The 12,312-nt window shown below is 36.2% G+C and overlaps 1 protein-coding gene across 3 annotated transcripts in view; it reads right to left on the bottom strand.

Moving 5' to 3' along the window:
* LOC309495396 (polymeric immunoglobulin receptor-like) overlaps window positions 1–11,555 on the bottom strand; it is a 32,417-nt gene extending 20,862 nt beyond the window's left edge. For 2 of the 3 annotated variants that reach the window (XM_082165142.1, XM_082165144.1), the window contains exons 1-7: window positions 11,091–11,554; window positions 10,678–10,992; window positions 9,781–10,131; window positions 9,364–9,669; window positions 8,960–9,274; window positions 8,580–8,870; window positions 8,209–8,511 (exon numbers count right to left, since the gene is read on the bottom strand). In XM_082165142.1, coding sequence (XP_082021268.1) covers window positions 8,209–8,511; window positions 8,580–8,870; window positions 8,960–9,274; window positions 9,364–9,669; window positions 9,781–10,131; window positions 10,678–10,992; window positions 11,091–11,142 — 1,933 coding nt within the window. In that variant the 5' untranslated portion in view covers window positions 11,143–11,554. Of the gene's footprint in view, window positions 1–8,208; window positions 8,512–8,579; window positions 8,871–8,959; window positions 9,275–9,363; window positions 9,670–9,780; window positions 10,132–10,677; window positions 10,993–11,090 lie in introns of all 3 variants that reach the window. The other variant, XM_082165143.1, reaches the window with a different exon arrangement.
* Between the last annotated feature and the right edge of the window lie 757 nt (window positions 11,556–12,312).

The raw sequence follows: 12,312 nt of genomic DNA, 5'->3' as shown, positions 1-12,312 counted from the left end.
TCCTTAAAGGTTGGATTTTTCCTAATTTTTTTAATTAAGGCATTAAGTTCAGTTTCCAAAAGATGATTTTTTATTCCTCTTTTTAGTAAACTTTAGTATGGGTGTCTAAACTTATGCATAGCACTGTATAGGCTAGTGCTTTATACAATCCCGACAGTTTTTTAAATCATCTTCACACTTATAAACAGGCAAATAACAGTGTTAATGTTGCAAAGTTCTTCAGTTATAAAAACAATTTCAGTATTCCAGTATCCCAAATATTGGTTTTAAGCCAGTTATTTCTATTTTTTTCTATTTCTGTTAAGTAGAAAATATCAGTTTACATTTCCAAACATAAATTTTGCCATTAATTGTAATAATCTATTGAGATTTTTGTGTGCAGAAGGAGTCTGACAACAGCCGGTCTGATCCACACAGAGATCTGGGGCCTCATTTATAAAGCTTGCGTACGCACAAAACGGGGCTGAAAACATGCGTACGCCAGTTCCTGCGCAAAAGGTGGGATTTATAAAGAAAAACTTGACGGGAAAATTTGCGCACCTGCACACAAACTCTGACCCATGCGTGCGAACGTTTTGGAGATGGAGCAGTTTGGTGACACCGATGGTGAGCTGGAGTTAAATGTATTTTTGGTCAGTTTCATACAGAAAATCTAAAGAAAATTAAACATATACAGAAAGATTATACAAATACAATTTCAATCACCAAGCCTGTCACTTGAAGCAAATATCCATCCCTTCTTAAATGTCCGCGGCAGCGAGCGCGTTGAGCCGTTTAGTGAAACTGACGCAAATAACAGTTTAAATAAATAAAATACTTCTGATATAAACATTTATATTAAATATGCCATTCAAATTAATGGAGTTAAACACTTAAACATGAAATCATTACTGAAGTTACAACATTTTTTTAAATTCAATAATTAGAAATATTTGTTGTGGATGCGGTGTTTTTGAACACTTCCTGTGGCGTGCTGTACGTGTTTTAACCACAGAGATAATTGCTTATCATGATAATACCAGATTGTCTGAGAAAATAGTTTCGTGCAAATAATGCCCAAGGCCTATCTGTTTCCATTACAACTATAAATCAATTAAAAATACAATTCGGCAAGTGGAAAAGATTGAGAAAAACTTTCTCTGAAATGTATTTTACACTATTTGATTTATGTAGGCTATTCAAAAACAAGGCAAGGATAGACAACTACTTGATTTGTATTAATGTAATGTTTCTTGTACCGTTTATATCATTTGCATATGATTATTCATCCATGTGATAACGTTTAAGTTATCACGTGGATGAATAATCATATGCAAATGATATGCAGATGAGGATCTGCATAGTAAAACTAGGCGTTGTAAGCTCCATATATGGTTATTTTGGGTGGAGACGCATGTACGCACAATCTTCCGCTGACTGGGATTTATAAAGTGAATTCTGCGCGGGGTTTTGGCGTACGCACGGTTTTATAAGTCTGAATATTTTTTTGCGTACGCCATGTTTGGCTTTCGGGCGCATGTACACTTTTAGTAAGGTTCCTACGCACAGTTTTATAAATGAGGCCCCTGATCTCACCATCATCCAGTCCACCTGGGATTACATGAAGAAACAGAAAAGATGACACTGTTTTTCATGTTTAATACTGTTTAATAACGTGCTATATTAATAAACGTGACATGACTGCAGTGCTGAATTGCAAAGCTAGTGTAACATCGCTGTGATCAGATGCTTTCTGAGCTGTTGTTTTCTCACTGCTGTAATTTTTGATGTTTGTTGTATTATTGAAAGTAGGGGTAGGCGATATGGAAAAATATCATATCACGATTTTTTTCAGAAAAAAAAAAAAATCACGATTCATTTTCATTTTCATTTCATTTTCGATTTTTATCACTATTCTTTTCCATGTTTATGGAGCTTATAATATGACAAAACGATTTGAATTTGAATTGTGTAAATTTGAATTATTTGCAAGTAAAATCTAACAAAATTGAATTTTAGGTGGTAGTTTAAATAGTTCTGAATTTGATTTTTTTTAAACGAATATTGAACATTTGAAATTTAACAAACTGAAATGTTTTTATGGCTGAATTTTATAGACATGTATTTTCCAACAGCTAGTTTTTTTTTTGTTCTGAATTTGTATAGTGCAAATATTCAGTTTAAAAAAATACAGATTCAAGTTTTCAAGATGAAGAAATTCGGAACTTCAAATTCAGTTTTCTAAAATTCAAGTTCTAAAATTCAAGTTCAAAAATTCAAGTTCAAAAATTCAAGTTCAAAAATTCAGATCTTACAGAAAGTGGGTCACAGGTCATCCACAGGGAAGAGTAAAGGATCTCAGATAAGTCGAACAGAGCATTTTGGCTGCACTGCAGTAGTTTTCTGCCAAACGCGGTGGTGGTTCAAGAGAATCCGTGTATCTTTCGTTCAGTCGTTTTTTTATTTAATATTAAGAGTAGAAAAATGAGAAAACAGCTTGAGTATTAGATTTCTAATATTCTAGTAATAATAGTCCGCTGTTGCACGGAGCTTACAAAAATTGTGTATTGCAACTATAGGCTATATTTCATTTCCTCATCAAACAACTAGACTAACGAATGGCTCGGCACAACAGAAGAGCCCAGAAAGGGCTTTTTCTCTGAGTAGACCAGCAGTTGGTCTGAATTTGCTATAGGCTATTTTCCGGACTGTACAGGCTAAGTCACGTTTTATGAAACACGCTGTGATTTATTCCAAAGTGACTCTGGCATATATAATGCATTTAACATTAAATAATATAAATGTTGACTTTCAAAAGTAGGCGCGCCAAGAAGGCTATTCTCTGTATTTTGGTTCATTTTTGGTGAGCGCCAGAAAGATCTAGAGACCGAGACGTGCTAAAGCAGCGCATCATGTTGTTTTATTTATTTTTCAATGGCATTATATTTTGTAGTCATTTTGAATGTATACAAATAAAAATATACATTTTACTGTTTCGAATTATGTCATATTATCTGTATAGTTATTTCCCAGCAGTGGAACAAATCCAAGTGATGGCGCTCGCGCATCGCGCTCTCACACAACATACTTTCAGACCTGACGTTGCTTCATATCGCAGACTGTTCATTATCAAAATGAAACACAGTCAACCAAACATATAAAAAGTTATTCTGCCTAATTTAATTGGTCTGTTGTACAATATAAAGGGCAAGCTGTGCCGCACACAGTCCTACTCCAAACATTTCCCTTGCTGTGAAGACGCTGATTTAGCCTATAGGCCTACGTGTATTTTGGGACTCGACTGAAGTATGAAGCCTTCTTTATATTAATAGTTAGCATCCACGTGTTACATTGCAAATATGAAAACTTTTGACTGAATGAGAGATGCGCGACCGTTTCGATTTAAATAAATTTGTTTAGGCTTGGCGTTTAAAATAGGCTAAATGTTGTTTGTAATAAAGGGCACAATATAGCCTCTTTTATAGGCTATGTAGCCTATATTATTTTATTAGGCCTATACATGGCTACTTATTTTTCATTCTTGTTGTTTTTTCTTGGTGGAGACCATTTGGGCAAAAAACAAACAAAAAAAAACATATTGTGTTCATTACCCCCACCCACATTTGGGCTTAATCACTGTTATAATTAGGGGTTCCTTGGAAATGTATTTAGGTGTAGACAAAATCAGTTATGTTTATTTCATAAATATGAACGCATCTCCCGGACACTAGCCGTTAGTCTACTTCCTTGGCCTATTTTTTTAGCTGGCCAATTCTCAAAATCTGTGTGGAAAAGCTGCGGAGCTTTTTTTTTTTTATTCTTTTTTATTATTATTTATTTTGGAAGTTTAGTTGCCATAGAAAATAACACAGTTTTGTTTAACATCAATTGATACTCAATATTAATGGAATAAATAAATGTAATGTCAGAGAATGCACAAAGCGCATCCTTTTGAGATGTAAATTACAATACATTTTAATTTAAATAAAACACAAAAGGCCTAGCTACATCATAAAACTCAGAAGATGATGTATTTTAATATATTATATTATAATACAAATAAAAAGGCGTCATACTTCAGTCGAGTCCCAAAATACACGTAGCCTAGGCTATAGTCTAAATCAGCGTCTTCAAGGGAAATGTTTGGACTGTAGGCTACTGTGTGCGGCACAGCTTGCCTTTTATATTGTACAACAGACCAATTAAATTAGGCAGAATACCTTTTTATATGTTTGTTTGACTGTGTTTCATTTTGATAATGAGCAGTTTGCGATATGAAGCAACGCCAGGTCTGATAGTAGGCTATGTTGTGTGAGAGCGCGATGCGCTGGCGCCATCACTTGGATTTGTTCCACTGCTGGGAAATAACTTAATACTCTGTTATTTATAGTCAATTTGTGTACATTCAAAATGACTACAAAATATAATGCCATTGAAAAATAAATAAAACAACATGATGCGCTGCTTTAGCACGTCTCGGTCTCTTTAGATCTTTCTGGCGCTCACCAAAAATGAACCAAAATACAGAGAATAGCCTTCTTGGCGCGCCTACTTTTGAAAGTCAACATTTATATTATTTAATGTTAAATGCATTATATATGCCAGAGTCACTTTGGAATAAATCACAGCGTGTTTCATAAAACGTGACTTAGCCTATACAGTCCGGAAAATAGCCTATAGCAAATTCAGACCAACTGCTGGTCTACTCAGAGAAAAAGCCCTTTCTGGGCTCTTCTGTTGTACCGAGCCATTCGTTAGTCTAGTTGTTTGATGAGGAAATAAAATATAGCCTATAGTTGCAATACACAATTTTTGTAAGCTCCGTGCAACAGCGGACTATTATTACTAGAATATTAGAAATCTAATACTCAAGCTGTTTTCTCATTTTTCTACTCTTAATATTAAATAAAAAAACGACTGAACGAAAGATACACGGGTTCTCTTGAACCACCACCGCGTTTGGCAGAAAACTACTGCAGTGCAGCCAAAATGCTCTGTTCGACTTATCTGAGATCCTTTACTCTTCCCTGTGGATGACCTGTGACCCACTTTCTGTAAGATCTGAATTTTTGAACTTGAATTTTTGAACTTGAATTTTTGAACTTGAATTTTTGAACTTGAATTTTAGAAAACTGAATTTGAAGTTCCGAATTTCTTCATCTTGAAAACTTGAATCTGTATTTTTTTAAACTGAATATTTGCACTATACAAATTCAGAACAAAAAAAAAACTAGCTGTTGGAAAATACATGTCTATAAAATTCAGCCATAAAAACATTTCAGTTTGTTAAATTTCAAATGTTCAATATTCGTTTAAAAAAAATCAAATTCAGAACTATTTAAACTACCACCTAAAATTCAATTTTGTTAGATTTCACTTGCAAATAATTCAAATTTACACAATTCAAATTCAAATCGTTTTGTCATATTATAAGCTCCATACATGTTGGTTTTAAGACTATTTTTCAAATTACTGAGCTGCAAAACAGCCTTAATGTCCCCCTTTTTTTTTTTTTTTTAATGTTAGATTTAACGTAGAGCACACTGTAAATTTTAATTTACAAATGTTTATATTTTTCAATTGTAATATGTTATTGAAACCAAACAGATTGTGCTGCAATAGCATAATTGTTTTTATTTACAAAACATTCATATATAATAATGCAATTTATATTGTATACTAATTTAATAACTTTACCCTGTTCAGTGTTCCTAATGTAGTTATTAATTATTTACTATTATAAACTACTAAATGCCAGTGACAATAATAATCCCTGTGTGGTCTTGTGGGAAGCATTTCAAGACACGCACTACACATCTTCCAGTCATCAATAAAATTATTAGTTAGACTAATATGGTTCTGAAGGCTAGACCATAAATCTGCTGTTGTAGCAAAACACGTAACATTTAGAATTTTGTGTTTTATCTTGCTGCGGCATTCGTATCACAGCCGTATATAAGATATAGATATACATGGCCGTGGCGGAAACATATTTGCGGCTGGGTATCTCGTAACGTGGATCTACGACTTTGAGCAGTCTATCAGCATATTCTTTCGGGTGTTTTCTTTTGAGGCGTTTAAAAAGATTCATTGTGTTGCCGTCCGACGTGCGAATCTTATCATTGCAACATTTGCAAATAACTGTTGTTTGCGCTATTGTCTGTTGTTGAAAATCCAAACCATTTCCATATTACTGATGTTGCATTTTGTTTTAGGGACCAATCCCTCAGTGTTTTCTTCCATCGTCACTGTGTTGCTAAATCTCACGAGCAATGTATATGATCTTGTTAACACGCCGACATCTAGCGTGCACACCCCAATTTGTTGCGTACTTGCATTGTATTATTGCATGTTGGGACGTTGGTGAAAGCCATAGAACTGAAACTGATAGAACATGCAATTTAGCACAAATCACGATACAATGATATTTCCAAAAAAGTGGATCGTGGAGACATTTTAATAGTTCACGATCAAAAATCGTCATATCGCACACCCCTAATTGAAACCTAGTCAACAATTTGATCTCACAGTGATCTCACCATGAGCTCCCAGGATACTCGTGATGTGCTCACAATCTGAGTTCACAGTGAGCTAAAAGTGTATCCTCAGCGTATATCTGGGTGTGCACTTACTGTGAGCTGACCATGTGACACCACTGTGACATCACTGTGATAGTGTTGAGAAACAGGAAGTAGAATCTCCCCCCAGTGACAGATATTTGAACCGCCTCTTCTCATCCTGCTGAACATTTTCAGTTCACAATGAGCTCATATATTACTGACACTGTGAGTATCGCCGTATGAGAATGGTGTGATGTCACTGTGATCATGATCCCACGTGTTGACTGGGAAGGAGACATCTAAATGTGTCTGGTGTTGGGACATCTGCTAACAGTTTATCACTGCAAAGGTATTTCAGAATTATTTTTACCCTTGAGCAAAGACAAAAAAAGTATGTTGCAATGATTATACGAGGGCCGTAAAGCAGCTTCATAAAGACAATAGAGTCAGTATTCAGCTCAATTCTGTTCAGTGTTGATTCAGTTCAACAACAATGTGAATGTTCAAATGTATGATTAATTGCAAATTTGTATCCGATGATCTTTTCAGTGCATATAACGATTTAAATTCAGATCTGATCAAGAATCAGAAAAGACGTGTGTCTGAAATGACAGTAAGATGAGGGTTATTTCTGCACATCTGTAAACAGAAATGCTTTCTCTGTGAACCTTACTAAACTAAAAAAAACTAAAACACAAGTTGTACTGTGGTTTCGGTAGCTTCCTGTTCTCTGTGGTTTTCATGTTCATCAGGCTGAATCTGCAGACTTTACCACAGCATGTTGCTTTAAAGGGACAGTTCACCCAAAAATGAACATGCTGTAAGAAGAAAAGCTGCAGAGAACCAGAAATGGTGCTGTAATTTTCAGCCAGGACATTGTTCATTAAGCTTACAGACATTTCCGATTGCTTTGCAAGTAAAATAAGAATAGTATGTTGTACTGACAAATGCTTTAGTATAGTTCACTTACACAAGAGTTCTAGTAACTAAAAGAACTGAGAGTACTTTACTTTTCATTCATTCATTCATTCATTCATTCATTCATTCATTCATTCATTCATTACTTTTTCATTTACTTTAGGTTTACTCTTGACCTAGTATAGCTACCAATGCTTTTACCATGGTTGTGTTTTGCATGCTGAATGTTGAAGTCTGTGTGTGACTCAAGCATGATCTATACGGAACAAAAATATATGGGGATATACTGCAAAATATAATGTGATGTACAGTATTACATAATACATTTACATATGTTGGAAACTAGTGCTTATATTTTTTTATATACTGCAATATGTAAATAAATATAAAGCATTTATAAATTAAGACAAAAACAGCATTACATGTAATAATCAAAAAGTTGTATCCTTTAATGTGTACATTTATTGCACATTTGTATTCCCATATAAATGTGAGTGTATGTTCACTGCTCTCTCACACACACACACATATATATAAATACACATTCATGGAACATATGACTAGTTCCCAGCATGCTTTGCTTCTGACTGTTAAAGGAGAGTATGTTAAAATTAAGAGGTATTTAATGTGTTTTGCTCAATATTAATATAGGGGGAGATTTGTTAGTGTTTCATTTTCTATTATTTTGGTTATTTGGTTTTCTGGTATGTCTGAATTTGTGTGGTCACCATTGTGCTGAAAGATGTTTTACCTTGAGTCACATGTAGATGAACTTCAGTGAATACGAACGACCCAGAAGTCTCCTCTGCGCACCAGTATTTCCCAGAATCCTCTTCTGTCAGATTGCTGATGTTCACAGTAAAGACTCCAGCTGAGGTTTCGTCCGTCAGAGAGAATCGCCCGCTTGTTCTCGTATCGGATGAAACACGAACTCCGTCTCGGACACAGATGTTGGGCTGATCTCCTCTGCAGAAAAGCCTCTGTGTTTGAGTCCTGACGTTCTTACAGCTGATGGACACCGATCCTCCGACAGACGCTTCATGAGTGAAGAGCGCTGGAGAGAACAAACACATGAGGATGATGACAGAAAACATTGAGATGTTCCCCAGAAAACACTCTCACCATCTTTCAGGACGATCATGAGCTCAATGGGAAGGTTAAACGCTTTCACTGCACACCAGTATATCCCAGCATCCTCTGCTCTCAGGTCACTCAAGGTCACAGTGAAGAGATTGAGTTCAGTGTCCTCCTTTACTGAAATCTTTGTTTTATTAACATGGGATTCATCGGATTGAATGATTTTTTTAACATCTTTAATGAAACACTCTCCTTTACAAAGATGCTTTATTTCTGTTGAATGGTTTTCATCATAAGGGCATTTGATCTCAGATGAATCTCCTTCACGTCCGACCACTGGAGGCAACAATAGTCAAAGAAAAGGAGAAGTATTTATATGCTGTAATATATGCATATGTTATTTGATTTATGGTCACTGTACGTACTAGTTGGAGTGAGTTGATGTTGATTGGTGAGCGAGACAGAAGTCAGATGTGTGTCTCTGGTTTCGGCTCCACACCAGTAAACTCCAGCATCTCTCACGCTCACATTACTGATGCTCACTGTAAAAACTCCTGCTGGACTGGCAGAAAACTCAAAGCGTTTCTTCTCTGATGAACTGATGCTTTCACAGATCTTCTCCTTGTTCTCTTTGCAGATGTGTGTGAAGGTCTCGTCATGTTTCTCGGGGAAACTGCAGGTGAGTTTCACACTTTCACCAATAATAGCAGATGCTTTGCTTGATGCAGGAAAATTATCAACTATACATACACACAAAACAATGAAAAATATACAATATTAAAAAAAGCTATCTGTCTCTAAAATGAAGGTTCTCCCAGAAGCTCTTTACCTTGATTTACTGTCAGTTTAATCTCAGTGAACAGATCATGATCAGGGATATTCACTCCACATCTGTACGTCGCTTCATCAGCCGCAGTTAAATCACTGATGAAAACCTTCAAACGTCCTTCACTGGAATCATCATACATGTGCACTTTATCATGATGAACCCACTGATTCTGTTCTTCAACGAAGGTCTTCTCCTGAGATGGATCTTTCTGGATGAACTTCTTGTTACCTTTGAATTTTTGTGGAAATTTACACGTGATGAAGACTGATTTACTGGAGTAGGCCTGAACCTGGACAGACGTTTGACCTGCAAAATGAGATTTATATGTTGATTTATTATATTATTAAAGTCAGGAGGGATTTACATTCCTTATTTAGAGCTGTAAGGATATTTTCATTAAAAAGAAACTAAACTCACCATAAACATTCAGCTGAATCTCTTTAATGAAGGTTATGTGAGTAATTGATGTTTCTGAAGGTCGATGATCTGATCCGTTTCTCTCCACTCCACATAAATAAACTCCACCGTCCGCTGCAGAAATATGTCTAATGGTCACAGTAAAATGATCTTCATGACTGTCAGACAGACTGAACTTCTCCTCAGATGATTGTGATGATCGTGAACTGTTCAGAACATGGACAGGATCCTCGTTCAGTCTGTAGAAAACTTTGGTGTGTGTTTTAAACTTCTCATCATATTCACAGCGGAAAGTGATCTTCTTTTGTCCAAGATACCCGTCCCGGATAGCAGACTTTCCACAACGAGACTCTGAAAATGATTTCAACAAAACCTTGTGACATGAACTTAAATCTAAAATATTATTAGTGTTATTAAAGGTGCACTAGGGAACTTTGTCCTCTCTATCGCCATCTCTGTGTGAAACATACAATGTCATGTTCTTTGCAGTGTTTTTTTGAATGTGTATTGTGGTTGTTTTTAGGTATATTTATAGTTGCCTAAGATCAGAGTCGTGACATCCTACGCCAAGACATACTGACAGAAAAACACACATCTGAAAATGTAATCTGAACAGGGACGTTACATATATTTTTTTTCTTTTTACAGAGGAAACATGCAAAGAAGAATGACATACAACATAAAACTGACATTTTCCTTGTATAATCCAACCTGACAGTTCAAACTATGGATTATTATTATAATCTGACCGTTTTGAATCATTGTAATGCATGGAAACTGTTTTGAATTTTTTTTCAGTAATTCATTTTTGTTCATTTTTACTCAAAATCTTCCGTACTGCACCTTTAATACTATAATAAATAATTGCTGTAGGAAGTTATAAAGTGTCACACGTACCTTTACTCTCCACTAACGTAACATAATTACTCCATGTCTGATTGTTTCCACATGTATAATCCCCATAATCCTCTCTGCTGAGGTTCCTGATAAACACTGTGAAGAATCTGCTGTTTTCATCATCATACAGAGCGAATCTCCCGTTATAAACCCATTGACTCTGAACATCAGTACTGATGCCCATCTTACAGCCTCTGTCTCTGCAGAAATACTTCACTTTATGTTGTTCATCAGTCTTGCTCTCCTTCTTGTACATGCACTTGAACATTAAACTCCCTCCAGTGCATCCAAACACTCTGAAACAAAGTACTTGACCTGCCAAACACAAGTTCATTTGCTCTGGGTTATTATATATCATCAATCTGGATAATATAGTATATTATTTGACCCAGACTGAGCAGTGAAGAACTGACCTGAGATCAGGCAGAGGGTGATGAAGATGAAGATGATGATGACAGCCTTCATTCCAGATTGACTTCAGTCTCAGATATCCAGAGAAAAACCAGATCCGATCCCAATCCAGTGAAAGCAAGAACTGATCAAATGTGTTTCTTGAATGCGATGTAAGTCACTATCATTAGAAGTACACAGATCCTCCGTCAGTCTTTCTCACGTTTCTTCTTCCTTATTCTCTAACGGTTCCACCCAGATCTGCACTGTTAACAGGGCGGAGAGTGTTGAGATATGTGTGAAAGACAAGCAGAGAAACACAGATGACAGACGACACATCCGTATATTAATATAAACATAATACATTAAGAGTGACAGAAGGGTGTAAAGACTTCATCCTGCATTCATCATGAAAACCACAGAGGAACTGACGTGTGTGAAACAGTTTTAGTAGACCTCAGTCATCTTTAAACATGACAACATTTCCGGTAAGAGGGCATACAGACGCACTGTGAGAATCTAATGTGCTTTGGATGTTGTGAAAGATCTCTAAGGGCGATTTCCTTCGCGGTTCACTTCCGCGGTTTGGTTCGATTGCGTTCATATCAGCAGCGAACCATACCCGAGTTCACATGAACCGTACCCCAGACCACCCTTTTTTTAAGCGGACTCGAGTACGGTTCGCGGGTGCGCACCCGAGTTCGGAAGACAGCGTTCACATCATCCAAACGAACCGAACTCTGATGTCATTCGAACCCGGGTGCGCACCAAAAGTGCTAGTGTGAAAGCGCCCTAAGACATTACTCCTGATATAAGAGCACTTCTAGGCCTGGTTTCACAGACAGGGTTTAGATTAGGCCACGATTAGGCCGTGGTTAAATTAGGACATTTAAGTAGCTTTAATAAACGTGCCTTAGAAAAAAAGAAACATTGCTGGTGTGCATCTCGAGACAAAACAACGACAGTGACATATTTTAAGATATGCCAGCGCAAGTTTAATTTAAAACAGACATTTCAGTCTGGTACTAGACTTAAGGCAGATGACACATCCAAATATGTAAATACTCATTTATTTAATAATTTACTTGTTATTTTACAGGAAATGCTTGAAATGTGAACCGTTGACTATCATTTTGCGAACAATTGTTTAAACAAAAGGAGTCACGTCGAAACACTGAGTCGGCGTTTTGAGTCAACGAAATCGTAGCGTTTTGAAAACACTCTCCAAATTTGATGAATTTGAAA

The sequence above is a fragment of the Leuciscus leuciscus genome (assembly GCF_965113295.1).
Source record: "Leuciscus leuciscus genome assembly, chromosome: 3".
Lineage (NCBI taxonomy): Eukaryota > Metazoa > Chordata > Actinopteri > Cypriniformes > Leuciscidae > Leuciscus > Leuciscus leuciscus.
Note: the sequence above shows the minus strand (reverse complement) of the source record. Positions and strands in the feature narration are given on the sequence as shown.